Here is a 19661-nt window from a genome sequence, read left to right on the forward strand (position 1 = left end):
AAAGTGAATTTCATTTCTCATGTGACTGACTTTCAGAGTTGTACACATGCAAGAGACAAAAACAAAGACCCAGCAAGGAATACAGGAGATGCTGCTCCTGTCGGGCAATGATCTCACCAGAAATACCCTGTGTGTCTATGAAATCATTGATATCTGATGCGTATTAGCAGTGACTATGTGCATCAATAGATCGCAGGCTCCAGAGTAGCGTGGTAGGCTATTGGGGCTAAGTAGAACTACCAAACTGTTCCATTTTATATTTTTATAGGTTGAATAAGAGTATTGAATGTACAATTCATATGATCATTTTTATCTAACAAAGCAAAAAAAGATATTCCAACATCAATCCAAAAATAATTGCATGTTCAAGCCTGCAGCCACTGTAAAATCAAGGAAGCGAACAGATTCACTATTCTGGATAGCATTCTCTGTTGTGCTGTAATTTCAGATATGGGGGTTGGGGGGAATGGGTCCTTAAGGAGGTTTCTAAATCACAGACATTTAACAAAATAGGTTTCAGCCTTTTAATTCATAACCTGTGTTAAGACAGCTATAATTGTAGTTAGATCAGCAGCCAAAGAGCAATGAGTGACTGCAAGAGATTTTTTGGAGGAGCTCAAAATATTGAAGGCAGTAGTAACTTCAATAGTTTACTAACGGACACAATCGTTTTTCATGTGTTGTAAACCATGTTACTTTTTGTACTGTTGTAACGTAGGGAATGTGGCAGCCAATTTGGGCACAGCCATGAGATAATGAGCAGATCAACTGTTTTAGTGACATTGATTAAGGGATAAATATTGTCTTGGAACTCCCCTGTTCTTCTTCGAATAGTGTGATGGATGGATCTTTTATGTCCATCTGAGGAAGGAGACAGGGCCTTGGTTTAATATCTCAATAACTACATTGGGAGTGTCAACCTGGACTATGCATTCAAGTCTCCGGAGTGATGCTTGAACCCAGGGCCTTTGACTTAAAATGAGAGTGGTTCCACTGAGCCATGGCTGACACCTAAATATGAAATTGCCCAGGCTAACTTTTAGGTTCTTTCATTTGGCAAAAACACATGGCAAGTGTAGTATGCCTGAGAGGAACAGATGTATTTAGAGCTATGGTTCCCAAAGCTCTTCACCACTGGGGGCTTTCCTCCCTACTGTCTGGGTCTATTGCAAACTGATTTTCTAGAGAAAGAGATAGCGATAGAGATTAATTGTCGTGGTTAGTCAATAGTTCCATTATTATTTTATCATGCAACTACCAGGATGGTAGAAGGCAATGTAGTATCAGTAATGGTGACCATGAAAAGCAAATAACCCATCCAGTTCACTAATGTTCTTTAGGGAAGGAAATCTGCCATCCTTACTCGGTCTGGCCTATATATGACTCCAGACCCATAGCAATATGGTTGACTCTTAATTGCCCTCTGATATGGCCTTGCAAACCACTCAATTGTATCAAACCCCTATAAGTAAGAATAAAACCAGTCAGAACCTGACATCAATCTAGGCACCACATTCCATGAACAAATAAAAGATGGACCTTGGTCTTCTTTCATCCAACAATTCTGTGTTAAGTCTAAACTGGGAGCAACAGAGCTACACTTCATTTTCAAACGTGTGGCAGGAGTTGAACTTTTTACTAAGTGTTTTCACATGCAGTGTTTGAACGAATGTATTGCCGATGTTAGGAGCGCTCATGTTTAATCAGGAAATTCATTAGCATGTATTAGCCTTGTTGGTAGAGAGTGGAGCAAGAATGCCAGGCGCCATCAGCTCTTATTGGCCCAACCATTCTGCTTTCTGACTAAACACTGTCATTTCTCCTACCTTTTGTCAGCTTTCACCATGTAGACATTGCGGGTGCCGATTCCAAGGAAGGCAGCAGCTTTCTTCACAGAGTAGTGGCACTACAGAACAAAAAGACAGCTTAAATAACTTTGATGAGCCTGGGCTACATCATATTGCTTAAAGTTCCAATTTTTAGAGGTACAGCTGAATGAGTTAGACTGTTTTGTTCTTTCTTACTATTGGAAAATCCTGTTTTATCCAACAGATAAAAAAAAGCGACAAAGTTTGGGTGCGAATTTTTTAAAAATGCGGAATATCTGAAGAAAATGTCGTGGGCAAGTTTGTCAGTTTCCTTAAAAAGAAAAAGACAGGTTAGCATAGGAACAGGATTTGGCCATTTAGTCCCTTAACACACTAAATTAGTTCATGGCTGATCTGTACCTCAACTCCCTTTAGCTGCCTTTTACTCCATAATCCCTCAATATCCTTACCCAATAAAAAAATCTATTGATCACAGACTTGAAAGCTCTGATTGTCCCAGCAACCACAACATTATTTGGGAAAGTGTTCCAGATTTCCATAACTATTTGTATGAAGAAGTGCTTCCTGACTTCACTCCTGAATGGCCTAGCTCTAATTTTAAGATTCTGTCCCCTTATTCTGGATTGCTCCACCAGAGGAAATTATTCCTCCAATGTTTTGAGTAAAGGTCCTTTGTCAGAGCTGCCCTTACCTGAAATGTTGAACTCTCTTTTTTCCAGATGCTCACTAAGATACTGTGCATTTATAATATGCCTCGTCCTTATTTTGGATTCTACAGGAATAGGTTTAGCAATCGCAAATACACAGCCGATAACAGCATTGTGTACAGAATAATCATATAAGAGTTCAAGAAGCAAACTAGGTTTTGTTTTGTGTAGTGGGTGGAATAACAGTAGGATGCAGGGGAGGACACAATAACAAGGTCATGGAAAAATTCTCACAGACTGTTTCTCTTAACTACTTCTTTCCCAGGATCTCAGAACTGTGCAATTCCTTATCTCCTTCAGTATGCCAGACCTCCCACAAACTACAGGCTCTTAAAACCCAAGTGTCACCAAACAATACTTCTTGATTTATCTTGTCCTCTACCCTCTTCTTTGCAATCTTGGTAACATCAAGGCCATGGAAACAGTACAGAAGTGATTCACTAAGATGATACAGGCGATGAAAGGCTTTAGTTATTAGGAGTTACTAGAAAACCTGGGGCCTAATTCACCGGAACAGAAAGATTAACGACAGATCCAATAGAGATGCTCAAAATTATGAGGGATTTTCTTAAGGCAAATTAGGAGCAAAAACTATTTCCACTGGTTGGTGGGTTGTAAGAAGAGGGCATAAATTTAGAATCATCATCAAAAGGATGAAGGGAGAGGTTAGGAAGTTTTTTCTTTTACACAGAGTGCTGTTAAAAGATGGAAAGCCTCACCAGAAACAATGGTGGAAGCAGAATCCATTTTAGCTTTTAAAAGGGAAGTGGATAAATATTTGGAGAAGAAAAATCGAAATGGGCATATGTGGAAAAGCCAGAAGAATGAGGCTAAGTGAGTAACTCTTTCAGAGAGCTGGCAAAGGCACAATGGACCAAATGGCCTCCTTCTGATCTGTAAAATTCTATGATTCTAAGTACTATACTTTTGGGGCCTTGGTCCTTTACCTATGTTTCTTAATAAAAGTGTATTTTTCTAATTTTATTAATATACATGGGCGTGACCCTTGCACTGAGTGGCAAAGTTAGCACAGCATTTGTGAATAATTGTTACCTCGTGATGAAGATTAAATAATTTTCTGTGCTGCTGTCAGGCACAGCATTACTTGCGTATTGATTCCCTGTCTATTTTTTCCTTTATGCTTGGAGCATTTCTATATGAGATAGATTTTTGTTAAAGGTATCAAGTGATATGGAGCAAAGGTAGATAAATAGAGTTGAAGATCAGCATGATTTAATGATAGAACAGGCTGGAAGGACTCAATAGACTACTCCTGTTCCTAATGTTTCAATGTTCCTAGTTCAGATCCAACTTCACCTCCCCCCCCCCCCCCCCCCCCACAATAAAATTTGAATTCATTCACCGTTCCAGTGTGCTTAATCCAATGAACTGCAGTAAGTGCCTCCAATCTTCCCGAAACACTAAACATCATAACCCATCAAGGCCTCTTAATAGAGACCATTCAAGGGAATTCCAGTATGTGTCACCTACCTCCTCAGATGTGAACATCGCCATAGGGGGTGAACCTGAAAGCCCAATCTCCTTTAACTCTGGACAGCACTTGTACCGGGCTAGATTTACAGCATACATGTTGGAAACAGAGCCTCCTGTTTAGGGTACAGAACATGCAAAAATCATTAACTGACTGCAAAATTGTAGGAAGTAGGAAAAATAAGCACTGTTTCTATCACAGCAGCATGCTTGCAGATACTGTGGTTGGTAAAAGGCTCAGGGAGCTTCTGTCATTCTGGGCTGATCAATCTTACTTCTCTTCAGCTCACAAAACAGTAGCATAATTATACACTAAAATGTAAAAAAGTGAAACTCTTTACCTATGTTCAGCATTTTGTTGTTATTTTTTCTGTCCTTTCTTCTTATTTTGACTTTTTTTTCTAACCAATGTGTCTGATCCATTTTTGTTTGTTTGATCTCAGCATCAATTTTGGCATTGAGAGTGTGTTTTATTAAAGGTATTTTCATTGGCTGAAAACTAGCTTTAAAGAACAATCAAAAGCCCTGAGAATTAATGCAATTGACTAGTGCAACTAGGCAAATCTTTTTTTAAAATTACCTCCGATCCCCAAAGTGCTGATGCCATTGAATAAGCTTCTCCATGGCACTTGCCCGTTTAATTAGTCACTGAGCTTCAAAAATAACTCATTACATGAAGCACTTTGAGACAATTTGATAATAAAGTGTTCCATAAATGAACGTATTATTTATTATTACTATTAATAATGGTTAATACATATAGCAGTGTTAAAGTCCCGAAAAGAGTGCATCTATTTTTATTAAAATATTCTCATGCTTTCAGCTGAATTGACTACTTTAGTCAAGTCAAATTCTTGTAAGTACTAAAATTCTTCTATATGTTCGATAGCCAATTGGGTAAAATTTGACATTGGTTAGTTGCAGTCAGAAAAAAACAACCAATAACATTAGAAGACTGAACTTCATATCGACAATCAATTACAAATCTTACATCTGCATCTAATTCCTGTCAACTGTGTCATTATATATTCCTATTTCTATATTTATAATTGAAACTACCTATGTAAACATGTCACACTATAATTACACGCTTCTGTAATTGCAGTTCAGACTCCTCATGATTTTGAACACTTTGATCAAATCTCCTCTCAACCTTCTCTTCTCCAAGGAAAACAATCCCAACTGCTCCAATCTATCCACATAACTGAAGTTCCTCATCCCGGGAACCATTCTCCTGAATCTTTTCTGCACTGTCTCTAACACCTTCACATCTTTCCTAAGGACACAATACTGCAGTTGAGGCCGAACCAGTGTTCTGTATAAATCTAACATAACTTTGTAGTACTTTGTAAGTAGCTGATTACAAAAAGAAGGTATTTTCTTCACTTATTAAACACTTGAAAACCTCACATCACACTATACGTTACACAGTCCCCTTTGATGGCAAAATCTTTGCGGTTAAAAGTCCCAAACTCCTCCCAGTGCAATGGGTTGGATCTCCCAAACCTTTCTCAAAGTCAATGTCCTCTTTGCTCACTTCACTGAGCAGTTCCAACCTGGACCTCCGCGAATAAGGTGATCCTGTTGGTCTTTTCTTTCTCCACAAACTGTTTTTGGTGCTGTTCTTCATCTTTCGACATGGCACCTTATAGCCTTCCAGACTCAACATTTTGTTCAATAATTCTAGATCGTAACCTCTGCCCCCATTTATTTCTTTATTTCATGTTTTTTGCTGTTTTTTCCCTCTCCCCCCCCACCCCCCCCAACCTTGTTTCTTTCTTAATCCCTTTACTTTGTGTTCGGATGGCTGCTATCCTAGCATTCACACCTCATCCAGACACATCTTTTGTTTCTTTTCTTGTCCCATTACCATTCCCTTTGGCTTTGTACCATGAAACCTTTGTCACTTAATCTCTCCTGCCCTCCAAGCTATCATAGCCCTACCCTTCTGTTCTTCTCCCCACCAACCCCACCTTTCACTTGCTCAAAACTTATTACATTTCTAACTTTTACCTGTTCTGATGAAAGGTCACAAATTTGAAATGTTAAATCTGTTTTTCTCCCTACAGATGCTGCCTGACCTGCTGAGTATTTCCAGCATTTTCTGTTTTTGTTATCAGATTTCTAGCATCTGCAATATTTTGCTTTTGATTATTTTCTGTATCTATTCATGACATTTTAATGATCTGTGTACTTGGACATTGTAAGTCTGTTTGGACTTCCACTGTTTCTAGCTTTTCACATTTAGAAAGTACGCTGTTCTATCCTTTTTAGGTCCAAAAAGAAAGGCCTCACATTTGCCTACATTGAAATCCGTTTACCACAGTTTTGTCCATTCACCTAATCTTTCAATATCTCTTTCTAATTGTATGCTTCGAGCTACACTGCTTACAATGCCACCTATCTTTGTGCCATTGTCAGATTTGGATAAGTGGCTTTCAATCCCATCATCTATGTCGTTAATAAATATGGTAAATAGTTGCAATTCCAACTATTCAGCCAGATTTTCCTTCCACTCCTTCTAATCTCACTCAGCAGATGGATTACTCTAGTGCTTCAACAGCTTCAAGAGCTATTAGGCTACCTCAGGATGATCTAAATTTCAATGCAAAATCCCACTATATTAAAGAAAAAGTCATGCAAAGAGCCAGCACAGGCACAATGGGCTGAATGGCCCCCTTCTGTGGTGCATAAAGTGAGCACAACAAATAAAGTTGGTATCTATTTTAAAGACTGTAAATCCAAATGGTTACTGCAGACAATAGTGGCCACATGATTTGGAAAAGTTGATGGCAGGGAACATACTTCAGCAGAGTTGAAATAATGGAAGGATTTGTTTCTTACCAGGGCTGAAGATTCCATCTCCTTCTGTCCAGCCTACAAATTCCCTCATCTTCTTTAAAACAGCGTCCTCCATGAGCACGAAGACTGGTGCAACCTCATATGTGTAGCTGCAGTGGAGATAAGATAATAAGATAAAACAGAGCAGTAAAAGGAAAAATGACTTGCAATTATTTAGCACCTTTCACAACCTCAGGATATCCCAAAGCATTTTACAGTCAACTAAGTATTTTTGAAGCGTAATCACTGTTGTAATGTAGGAAACGTGAGACTATATGTTATCAGCTGTTTCAAACATAAACCCAACAAAATCAGATTGGATTCTACTCACAAACAACAACAACAAAAAAGGCAAAAAAACCCCCACCTGTGACGGGACCTATTGCTGATTCATCACTAAACAGAATGGCAATGCTAAGTGCCATATTGAAACATTTCCAGATAAACTCAGCTTAATTCGAACCACTGTAGTTTCACTCACAGACTGCAGCTGCAACCTCAAAATTAAGATCAGGGAAGTGGAAAATTGTAAATCTGGTCTTTATCTCACTATGGTCCCTTTGAAAAATGGGCACGTGAGCAAGGGTGGGATTAAATATCCATGCATAAATATATATATGTATAGAAGGAGATCTACAAAAGAACTAAAACCCCAAGACCAGGATTATATCACCTCCCTGTAGGAATTTTTCACCCAACTCATTCAAAATGAAGGTAGGGGAAAAGAACGCAAGCTTTAAAAACATTATTAAAAAAAAAAACTTTTTTCCTGAAGACTGAGCAATGACAAAGTGGTTCAGCTGAACCACAAAAAAACAGCCTTGAGGCGGAGCTTGTTTGGCCCCGATATTGCATTGGATCGCTGGAATATGGTATTGTTTTCTTGTTATGGAAAATTCTGGGCCCAGTGCTTCCCATTCCTGCTTAATATAAATTCAGTTTGGCTGGGAAAATCCACATGAGGCCAGTAACGTGGATTGCAGTGACAATGAATCATAAGAACTGGAAGAACTGGAACTCATTCTACCAGGTGTAATAGGCTCCAATCAAACTTCTTGTTATGCACCACAGAACAATATTAGACAAGGTTATGCCATAATTCACAGAGCAGAGGTGAGGATAGAAAACCTGAATGGTACCCCTTGTTGCTGAAAACATTCAACTGGGTAGAGTAGGGAATCTTGTTCTTGCCACACTGAACAAGCTCTACTTTTTACAACCTCAAACCGAATCCATGACTCCTTAATTTCCAATACACTCGCCCTTCTGTGATATATGTCAGCCCTTGAACAATAATTATATTCATATGCCTTGTAACTGTCCTGTTATTACAGAACTTCTAACTAGAGATTTCTGTGAAGAATTACCCCACTAGTTTATCATCCAATAGGTGGCCTTTGGGTTAGATAAACAAGTGTATTTAAAGTACAGTCTGTACAAGAGGTCAGACCTACTATTATTAGTTGCTTGTGAATGGAGAGCACAGTACTTAAGTGGAACTGGAAACCTATGCAATACTGCTGATGTATGACAACTATATTTTGGGAAGCATTCCAACCAGAAGACAGAAATATCTTTGCTAATCTGGGGCATGGGATATAGTGTGCATACCATAAACCTATACTACTGGCTCTCAGAATTCCCAGTATGTATGCAAGAATTACACGGCTATCATACTTTTATTGAGATTGCATAAAATACAAAGGGCACAATTCTGCTCTGCCCTTGCAGGTGGGCATGGAGGCAAAGAAAATGGCAGTGCCGCCGTTCCCGACATTGCCTGGGCCCTCTGCCATTCATTCCGGGACAGGGAAAGCCAAGGAAGGCCTTTCCACCCCATGCCTCCCACCTCCACCTTAATTTTGTGAAAGACGGATGGGGCCCGCCGCCACGAGGAGACGCCGCCAGGTCAAGCCTATCGGCCTCCTAGCAGGGTCGGCGGGGGGGGGGGGGGGGGGGGCCCCTCCTTTGGAGGAACATCAGGATCCCTGGAGGGCCCCCCGGCCATCACCACCCTCCCCGCCCACACACCCCCACCCTGGGAAGACACTCCCAGCCTCACCATCTCCCCCACTACCCCGTCACCAGGGCCTTCCTGAGTGGCTCCAGTGACCCCGACCCCACTCACCTGTGCCAGGGTATTCTCCAGTCTTTGGTTCTGCAGGGCCTCCTGCAGTACCAGCAGTGGCCACTGCTCCCAGTGGCACTGCCAGTTTTGCAGAGCTGCAGTCCCTCCGATTGGCCAGCAGTTCTGGAGGTGGGAGCTCATGCCTTAAAAGGATGGCGTCCCCAACAGTAGGCAGATAATTACCTGCACGCTGTCCAATGGCTTCGGGGGTCTGATGGAGGGCTAAGGCAGGGTCTCCCCTGCCTTCTGGCCCGCCACTGGGACCCCCCTTCATCAAAATAAAATGCAGCCCAAAGTACTACAGTTCACATTTATTGGCCAAGTAATACACTTGGTGCTTATTGGCCTTTGGACTTTGTGCACTCTCCCCAATTCAATCAGGCATATCTTTAAGCTCCTACATTCTTCTGTCTTTTTGACTTACGGGGGCAATTTTAACCTAAATTGCTGGATGGGAAACCCACTGGATCAGGTGGAACATTGATTTTATACCCGCCCAATGGGGGTGATTTTAATCTATCCCGGCAGTTGGGAAACCAACAAAATAAGGTGCAATGTTGACTTTACTCTCTGCACAATTTTATTCTCCATTGAAGTCAATGAGGAATAACAGGTGGTGGATAAAATCAATGTTCTACCCGATCCAGTCAGTTTCCCACCCAGAGAGGCAGGCTCACCATCCATTTAAGGACAGAGTAGGGTCTTGAAGCTGGAGGGCCAAGAGGAGGCCCCCAGAACTGAAGAAGTAGCAGTCTGCCTTTTCAGGTAAGAGAGAGAGAAAGAGCCTCAAGATAGAGGCACCTGTCTGCAACTTATTGAAGTTTTAAATAAAAAATAAACTAAGTAGCCGGGCCACCATTGTAAAGGGGACTCCCTCCATAGAATGGCAGCAGCTGTGGCCAGGCAGACGGGGAGGGCCTCAAAGCCTGCCTGGAGTGCTGGGCCGTAGTCTGCCGCTGGGAGGACACCTACAGACAGCTGGCCTAGTCCCCAATGGGGCCCAGAGGATGACTGGAAAAGACCCCATCCTGCCTTCAGGAAAATGGCCTGGGGGCGGGATGGAGTCGGCAAAGCAGCACGCCGGCCGGCAGCATGAATCTTCACACCCCACACGCCTCTGTGCTTGCCCCCATCTGGGCTAAAAATCCTGCCCCTGTGCTCAGGAATTTACTGTTTCACTGCTCTCTCACTCTGCAAGAAGAGGGGAAGTCAGCAGAGTGCTTGTTACAATACAATCCTTGTGCATAACCCAGCTATCAATTTAAGAAAAGCATGGAAGGCAACCTGAATATAAGCTTCCCATGCTCTTGTTGTTGCTGAATAGTTTGAGGAGGCCAGAAAAAGGAGGTAAAATATAACAGGGAGAAAAAAAAGGATGATATTCAATAATGACTGCACAAAATGAACTGTGATATAAAGAAGCATTAAGAAAACTACTCACATGCTGGGATTGAGAGCTTCAGTGATAAAGCGGGCGACAAGAGAATAATGATCCATCCCGGCATACAGCTGGTTATAGAATCTTGGATGGCCTGCAAAAAACAAAGCAAAGAATGCTGCTCATGAATTTGTACTCATTGGCTTCTTGCCCCCATGGCCAAAAGAATAGCAGGTTATTTTAAAATTTGTGCCTCTAACATTGTACCCAAGGTCTGTAAACATACGAGAGCCCGTGCTGATCTCTCTTGAGACAGCATATTATCAAGCTGAGGCAATATCATAAAGACAGAAAGAAAAGCATGTTATTTTCATTACAATGTCTCTAATGTTGTGGCTAAGACCTGGGAGCAAGTGCAAAACAAATTGGAAAGCAAAAAAACACAGACTCATAACCAATCTTAGAGAAAATTACAGATACAAAACATTTTATTATAAAGATTGTCTTCAGGTAGTTTAAGCAGTTGTTACGACCAGGTGAAGAAGGGGTTTCAGGCTCCCCTATCACCCCTTCTCTGATTTGACTGCAACAGGGTTTATCTTTTAAACACAGTGATTTAACTCACCAACTCAGTGAGCACATGCTCCTGGTACTCTAATTACAACTGCAAATGAACCAATCAGACAGGTTTTCTTGAGTTTAAACAAGAAAGATGTATGTTTATTAACCTTAATAGATACAGAGGTGAAAAAGAGTTGGGAGGTTGAAGTAAAATCTGTAATAAATGGAATTCAAAGACTGAGTTTCAGTGTCGTTAATTGAAGTTAAAGTCTTAAAGTCCTCGTTGGGCCATGTGCACAATTCGGGCTTGCTTCTCTGGTTCTGGAAGACCAAAGAGAGGCTTTATCCGTCCTCTTGGTTGTTGCCTGTGAAGGTCTGTAGATTTGAGGTTTAGCAGCAGCTGAGGCTCCCCTGGGACTTTGCTGGAAAGGGAGAGAGAGGTGTTGTTTTCTTCCTAGGAGTTCAGTTACTGTTTTCTTTCTGATGCACATTTCACAAACTCAGAGTTACACAGACAGGTATGTTATGTGACCACCTCTTTGTTTGAAAACAGAAGTTTCTGGAAGGTTTTTTTGAAATTCAAAGTTCTTGGTGGGGGGGGGGGGGGGGGTGGGTTGGCTCTTTTGAAGTCAAAGGGTGTTGATGGCTTTTGACCACCACGATTGACAAAAACCATTCGAGGTAATTAAATCAGACTGCGCCCCTAATGTTCTGGCCAGACTGGGTAATTACCTCTGTCTCCAGTGCGGATTTGGCTTCTCATATGCAAAATGTGCATGGCCATCTTTAGCTGTTCTGTTCTGCTTTTTAAAAGTTATTTGTAATAATGTCCAGTAAAAAGTCTCAGGCAATGTTCCATACAACAAAATTAATATTTTCCATTTGGCATGTAGGACTTTCATCACACAGTGTTATTTTGACCTATACTTGTGAATGTTTTGAAAGCTTTGACATATCCAGAATTATATCTTAGGGACTGATTTAGAAATGCCTACAGTTTGCTGCTCGGAGCAGTTGTTTTTGTCAAGTATCTCTTAAAGTAGCTCTTGGAAAAGCATAAATTTAAGCTCTAGAGTTCTCAGAGAGGCATAGTTCCCCAATACAAAACATTCTTAAGACAGTTTATACAAGTGGTACTGTATTGTCACATAGTACTGAAGGGTTTAATCAGTTTCTTGCAATGTTTGTAATTTTTCATATCTTTATGATGTTACAAACTTTATTTCCAATGCTAAATTTCTCAGCCAATGAGAGTTTGAGATGGCGGCCAAAAGGATTTACAAACATTATTATGAGTTTTTTGGCTCTTTCCATCTTTCTATGAGTAACTATTCCTGACTGCCTAGTTTTGGCTGATAGCTTCTTTTGAAATTCTCAACTGATGGTTTTCATTCCTGCTTGCTATTTTCTAAATAGTATTTTCCCTGACTATTTGGTTGTGGTGTATTACTGTTTAATGAATTCAAAAATTTGAGTATATGTATAGAATAGGGTCCCAACAAAAGTTCTTAATTCTGTGTCAATAAGCTCCTTGAGGAAACAGCTGGAAAAATAGGTTTTTCTTTATTCATTCATGGGATGAGGCTGTCGCTGGCAAGGCCAGCATTTAACACCATTCCTAATTGCGCTTGAGCACACAGGTAGTTGACACCATTGCTGGGGACGGACAGCCTACCCCCTCCACCTGACTGGGGGGTGGGGTGGGGGGGCAGCTGCCCGACGGGCAGGCCGCCGATTTTTCGCCCACCGCCAAAATCGGTGGCAGGTACATAAAATTCAGCCCAATGAATGGTCATTCTGGTGGAGTATTGGAGAGTCCAATTACCTGTAGCCCAGCTTGATGCAGTACAGGGAAGATCTATGGGGCCATTCTCCAGTGTCAGAGGAACGATTTGAGAGACTTGGGTTTTGGAAAGGTGACTGTTACAGGTATAGAAAAGGTAAACCTAGAAATTAAATTAAACTGTGAAAGTAGAACTCGGAGGCAGGGGTTCAAACTAGTACAAGTTAATGTTAGAACTGATATCAGGAAATTCTTCTTCATACAAAATGCAGAATAAACCTATGCCACAGTAAGCCCTCAAATCCTTTGAGATAGAATTGGGGAGGTTGCAATGGGGAGATGTCAGGATCTCTGGATGAATAATGGATGGCATCTGTAATGATCTTGTAAGGGGGGGTCCCACTTCTAGTTGGCAAAAGGGGTGAAAATGCAAGTAGAAATATAAATTGAATTTAAAACATTATCTTCTAGGATCTGCAGCTTCATGCTGAAAGGTCAATATCCTTTAATGTTTCAGTCGCAGTGCGCAAGAAATTATTTAATTATTGTGCATGGATTGCAGGATTAGGTTTATTTTTATCTTTCTCTTTCTTCAGTGAACATTAGCAAGTGGATAGCATCACGTCACTGGTTCCCAGGACAGCAGATGTTGCTGTCACATCTCATGGGTAATGTGATGAGAGTGCAGGAACATGTGAGAACCACTGATGGCAACTGTTGTATAGCACTCCTAAAACTAATGTGCTTACTTTCCATTGCTTGGTACCAGTCCACACTGCCGTAGGTGCTTCCATGAAGATTCTCCTGACTCCCCGATCTTTTCCCCTTCTTCTCCTGAAGGTGCTGCCTCACACTGGGATAAGCTGCTACATGGGTTGGTAGCCCTCCAATGCTTCTCTAAGTCATTTTTCTTCATGTGTGAGTGCAGACAGCAATTTCACTACAGGACCATCACAGCCAAGCCTGTCCTCACCTCATGAGAGGGATCTAGGATTCTGATCAAGAGCATGATTTTGTGGTGGATTTTTCCTCGCTTTCCAAAGGGCGCTAAGGTCAATTGAGAGTTTTCACTGGCACCCTCACTGAGATTTGCTAACTCAGTGCAAACCATTATTTTTCTACAGCTGTGCAAACAGACTTTTTTTGAGAAGAACACAATGTGCAATGTGACAGTTCCATTTTACTTCATTTGTCAACCATAGCATTGATATTGATGCATTAAAAAAATACAAACAGATTGCAGTGCACTCAATAGAGAATGTGAACAGAGTAACCAAGAGGAAAGTGTCGGGACTTAAAATAATTTGCTAAGTCAGATTTGGAAAGATGTGCTCACGACACATTAGTATGTGTGGAACTGCATCCTGGGAAGAACCAACACTTCAGGAAGGCACCACATCCTAGGGAGGAATCAACACTTTCACAGGTAAAACGTAAAAACAATTTAAATAGCATCAGCACTCAGTAAAACAAGCATCTATTACCCACAGATAGGATGAAACTGGGACTGTTGCTTTCTGGTACTTAACCCTTGGAGTACTTATGGATAACTTCAACACCCAAGTAAGCATTTTGCCCACTCAAAATACCAAGAATTAAAATGCATTGCATGGCTGGAATTATTTCTCAAGAGCATTAAAATTACATTGGACAATATCAGTTCACAAATGCTCCTGCGTGACAGTCATCTGTCCACTATTCTGATGGAGGTGTTAAGCCAGTTATTTCATACTAGTACAGGAGAGTATTGCATAATATGCTTTCAAGGCCTACACTTCATTGACATCATTATCTTTTTGGTAGGATGTTTTATTTTCACCCTTGTCTATGGGTCTCTGTACCATACTAACCAGGAAAACAGCTATACACTCCTGGGCCTCTGTCTCAGTTGTTCTGTAAGTTCCAGTTAAAAGGTAAACAGTTGAATGACTCCTCCCGAGAGGAATGACACAATCCCTTCTGATTTTCTTAACCTTATCCTAGCCTCTCAGCTCACCGTGGGCAGGGGTTTTGAGGGCAACCAGCTGACATGAGGATCAATAAGCTAGTGGTGCCACTGCATTGCTCTCATTTTTCTTTTCATTATTCAGCAGGAGAGTTGGTGCCCAAGGGTATAATAAAGCTGGTGTTCAGCATATTTTTTCAATCAGATATGCAAAAAGATTTGTCATTATAATATGACAGCAGCATCTGTTGAACAACATTACTGCCAGCCTGCAGTTACATTCTCCTGTAACCGAGGGAACAATCACCCAACTCTACCGAATGAAAAGGAACTCCCAACAAATGTGGAAAAGGAGAGGAAGCCTATTGGGAATAATATTCATTTTCAGATTCAGGTCAGTATAAAAAGAACAGGCTTTGTTCCTTCATGTGTTACTTGCTCACTGTTTGCACTTTCAATCTCCATTATGAACTAGCAGTTATGGACTTGTAAAAGTCAAGATATCGACTACAAAACACAAAGACTTGCTTAGTAAACCAGTGAAGACATTTGCACCAGTTATTTAAGATTAATTTAAGATTTATAGGTAGAGTAGTATGCAAAAGAAAAAAAATAAAGTTCCTGGGGAGACAACAAGGGAATAGGACCAAGTGGTAGCTTGTTCAGAAGAGCCAGCTTCAGCATGATGGGCTGAACGACATCTATCTGAACTATGATTCAATGATACTATGCTTGATTGCTTGGGCACAGGTGCACAGTCCCACGGGCAAGAATGTAGTTGCATTTGCATCACATTTTCTAATCATATTTACAGCTGTGTGCTTCAAGGTCAGCAGCACAACCAAGCCTGGCATTGTCCTCAGGATCCAGCAGGCCTATCTTTGCTAACTGTAGCAAAAGAAAGCAGACATGTATAAAAGATGGTGTTGTGTTCATCAAAATCGCTGGTGGGTTATTCACGCATGGCCAGGACTGGCCTGAGAATTCCTATATCTTCAAAATCAAGCCAAAAAAAAGGCTTCCGAACAGTGAGGAAAAAAGACCACCGTTTTACGTATTGAGGACTTGTTAAGATCACTTTTCCCTTCTATGCACATGTGGTAATGTGAAACTGTATCTCCACAGACGGAGGAGAGGTATTCAAAATGCTCCACTTCTACCCTGAACCGGATAGCCCCTCATCAACCTTGACCACCCTTACTCACCAATTAGGGACAGTCAGTGCTCAGGTAAGTTAAGCTTTTCAGCTGTGCTTGGTAAACTGTTGGATTCTCCCCGACGAGTGAAGCGAGTAGAGCGGACATTATAAGTACAGAGGCACACCTATCCATCTGGGTACTGTACTGAAATGCTTTGTCGTTACGACTGTGTATTTATGCAAATCCCGAATAATGTAATGTATACTAGTAGTTCTACACACCATCTAATCTCTACGGTCCCAACAATTTCCAGATTCCCTTCCTAAACAAAGCAGCTATAACTTCCTATCATGCTGTGATTTGTTCCATGCTCCTCCTTAAATCGTGCAACCAGGTCCTTGGAACATTTGAGCGCATGTTGACTCTGAATTAACGTATGACCACCAGCTGATGCAATCTTTGTACATTTGGAACCATCAAAAATCTGATGATGTTTCTCCATCACATTATTACACCTATGGCCTAATTAATAATTCAGGATTTTCTCGTCTTTCTGCCATTTTCTCTTGAAACTGCTCAATCCCAAAATGAACTAGTCCTTTAATATTTACACTGGCAGAGTGACTCACTAGCTGCTGCAGAAACATCAAAGGATCATTATTGCAACTGCAGCTTGATGGCTGACTATTTTTTCCTTCCCAACATTCTTAGAAAGCATATTTTGAAGTGAATGTTTCTACATTTTTGTTAGCAGGTATTAGCAGCATTAAATTATGATGAAAAACATTCTTCAGTAAAAACAAAGTGTCAGGCCATCAGTGCCCAGACATATCCACTTTTTGTCCCTGGCTGGTTTGTTCCTTCCCTGTGCCCACCTCCCCCCACCTCCACCACCAGGACCCAATCAGGGCACTGCGCCACTTGTATCTCAATACAATCAGCTAACTTAGCAGCGACCAGGGACTAAACTTGGTCTGGATCATAGGAAATAGGAGCAGCAGTAGGCCATTCGGCCTGTTGAGCCTGCTCCGCCATTCAAACAGATCATGGCTGATCATCTACCGCTACACCATTTTTCCCCACTATCCCCATATCCCTTGATGTCATTAGTATCCAGAAATCTATCGATTTCTGACTTGACCATGCTCAATGATTGAGCTTCCACAGCCCTCTGGGGTAGAGAATTCCACAGGTTCACCACCTTCTGAGTAAAGAAATATCTCATCTCAGTCTTAAATGGTCTGCCCCTTATTCTGAGACTGTGTCTCCTTGTTCTAGACTCACCAGCCAGAGGAAACATCTTATCCACATCCAGCCTGCCACACCCTCTAAGAATGTTCTAAGTTTCAATGAGATCACCTCTCATTCTTCAAAACTTTAGAGAATACAGGTCCAGATTCTGCAATCTCTCCTCATAAGACAATCCCGCCATGCGATGCATTTAACAATAGAACCCATCAGTAAGGGGGCAATGTTACCAATGATTTTAGCTTGTTAATCGCTTTAAGTCAAAACTATTTTCTTGAAGCCCCTTGAATTGTCTGTAATGAACTTTATGCTAACTCTGGTTGGACATTTTCCTCCTGTAGGTGTCATCATATGACCTCCTGCCTCCAATCATCTTGCACCCCCACACGCCTGCCATTGGTCACCCAATCTGTCCATACTCACCGTGCACTACTTTCTTAGCCAATTGGAAAGCAAACATATTCTTCAATAGCTAAACTGATGATTCATGACTGTCAGTCAAATAAATGTTTTCCCAATGCCAAATATTTTTATATCGAGGAAACAAAAGTGTTGGAAGGACATTCTTAAAGACACAATTTTTAATGCCTGTATGATTTTTCTTCCAGATTGCTCGCAGCAGTGTCCTGAAGATTAGTCTTAAATTTCTGGAGACAATTCTGGAGGATTGGTAAACCTATAACAATCCCAGTTGATGTTTATGGCCTGATCTTTACTCGGGTGGCGCAATCTACCTCATTCCTTCAACATTGAGAAAGGATATAATCTTCTGTAAACTGCCTACACTGGGCATTACCCTACCTGTTTTCACGCTATACTTTATAACATCCCGACAACGTTGTAGCAGATGTTGATGGGATTCTCCTGTGTCCCTCAATTCCAGGTCAAGAAGTTTCATTAGCTCTTTGGGAGGCTGCCACTCGCAGACCTGGAAGGTATAGACAAAGTTAGGGGCACCTTAAGCATAGGCAAAGACCTAGAGACAAGACTGAGAGATTTCTTTCTGGCATAAGTGTGAAACGAGAAACCTGTAACTTACTGCATCAACACTATTTCCTTTTCTAAAAGCATTTTGATTTATGTTATTTTAAAGTCATACACTCTGTCCTTATTGTCATATTACATAAGTAGTTTCCACTATAAATGTGGACATAGAAATTTATAATGGAAGAAGTTCACAGAAAGGGCATGCAGGCATATGACTTTCAGTGGGAAATGACATTCCTTGAACAGGGCCCTGTAATGTTGCACTCAGTTGCCAAAGTCTTGCATTTGCCAATGCATTTTAATAATATATTGCTGCTATAACAGTAAATGGCTGATTATTGCCTTTGATTTGTACCTTCTCATTGACATCAGTAGCTTTCTTTATAGCATCTTCCATGATGATTGGGAATGCCTCCTCAACAAACTTCTCTCCTGTTTTTGCATCCAAGAGAGGGCCATTCAAGACCACCCCATCCACCAGGATCGCACCCTTTTTAAGAGTGTGGTCGTTCATCAATTCGTCTACATCGAAAAATAAAAGGGCAGTTTTAGTGCCCAGGAAGATGACATATTGTCGTACATTTGGATTATAAAAGCCACTATGTTTACTCTAGATATCATTCAATTGTAGAACTCAAAGGTGTTATCAATACAATCCTCTCTGTTCTACATTACATTCCATATAATCTAACAATTAGTATCTGGCTACTACACCTAATACTTACCATGAGAACTGTCTTGTAGAATACAGACATTGCCAAAGAACTCACTTTTTGACAAGAGACAAATTTTGCTCTCATGTGATCTCATTGGAAGAAGTAAAAGCTGGAATTCCTTTCCCCACTAAATGTCCTTAGTGCATTTTGAAACTGTTTTGGTTGTAATTTTTTGTTCTTCTCCCCTGCCCAATTTCTGACTTCCATTTTTCTTCCAGATCTAAATCTGTTGCATAGAGAAAATAGGCAGAGAATCTAATGCAAGCCTTTTGTAGTGTAATTATTAGTATTAACTAACACTGATGTTGTGAGGGACTGAACAGGATGACTGTTTCCCCTGTCCCTCTGTGCAGAAGCAGCTGGCCTCTGTTCGTTGTCTCCCCAGAAATTTCTACATGTGCTGGCTAATGAACACACAACCTTAATAAAAAAAATTATAATGTTCCAATTTGCTAGTGATGAGATGGATAGAGTTGTTAAGAAGACTTCACAACTGCTTTCAGGAGCTCTATTTGATGCAGGAATTTAGTGAAGTGCAAATTAAATCCATTAATGAGGTCAAAAAATCCAACCTATAAGGCCTCCGAATTGAGAATATGGTCCAAAGTGTGTTTTACATGGCTAATTTTATGAACAGTTGAAAGAAATGATTTTAAACATAAACAAAACTAGCAAGGAATTGGCAGTAGTATTGGATTGCTGCAGTAAAGAGCTAACACAAATACAATGGGCGGAATTTTAATATAACAGACCTGCTCACAGTGGGAAGGCCAGCAGCGGGTTGGGAACCCCTTTGTCATTGAAGCAGGCTTTGCCGTGGCTCTTTAACTCAGTCATAGCATTAGCATCCTGCTGTCTGGGTTTCCTGGCCAATCACAGGCGTGTTGATGACGTGCAGCTGTTAAAGG

The 19661-nt window shown here is 41.0% G+C and overlaps 1 protein-coding gene across 3 annotated transcripts in view; it reads right to left on the reverse strand.

Moving 5' to 3' along the window:
- Nucleotides 1–19661, reverse strand: part of LOC137383486 (acidic amino acid decarboxylase GADL1-like) — a 101459-nt gene that overhangs the window by 62994 nt on the left and 18804 nt on the right. For 2 of the 3 annotated variants that reach the window (XM_068056482.1, XM_068056477.1), the window contains 6 exons: nucleotides 18393–18559; nucleotides 17852–17978; nucleotides 10438–10528; nucleotides 6872–6978; nucleotides 4028–4143; nucleotides 1827–1906 (listed from right to left, as the gene is read on the reverse strand). In XM_068056482.1, coding sequence (XP_067912583.1) covers nucleotides 1827–1906; nucleotides 4028–4143; nucleotides 6872–6978; nucleotides 10438–10528; nucleotides 17852–17978; nucleotides 18393–18559 — 688 coding nt within the window. Of the gene's footprint in view, nucleotides 1–1826; nucleotides 1907–4027; nucleotides 4144–6871; nucleotides 6979–10437; nucleotides 10529–17851; nucleotides 17979–18392; nucleotides 18560–19505; nucleotides 19652–19661 lie in introns of all 3 variants that reach the window. The other variant, XM_068056492.1, reaches the window with a different exon arrangement.

This window comes from Heterodontus francisci, chromosome 2 (assembly GCF_036365525.1).
Source record: "Heterodontus francisci isolate sHetFra1 chromosome 2, sHetFra1.hap1, whole genome shotgun sequence".
NCBI classification, from domain to species: Eukaryota; Metazoa; Chordata; class Chondrichthyes; order Heterodontiformes; family Heterodontidae; genus Heterodontus; species Heterodontus francisci.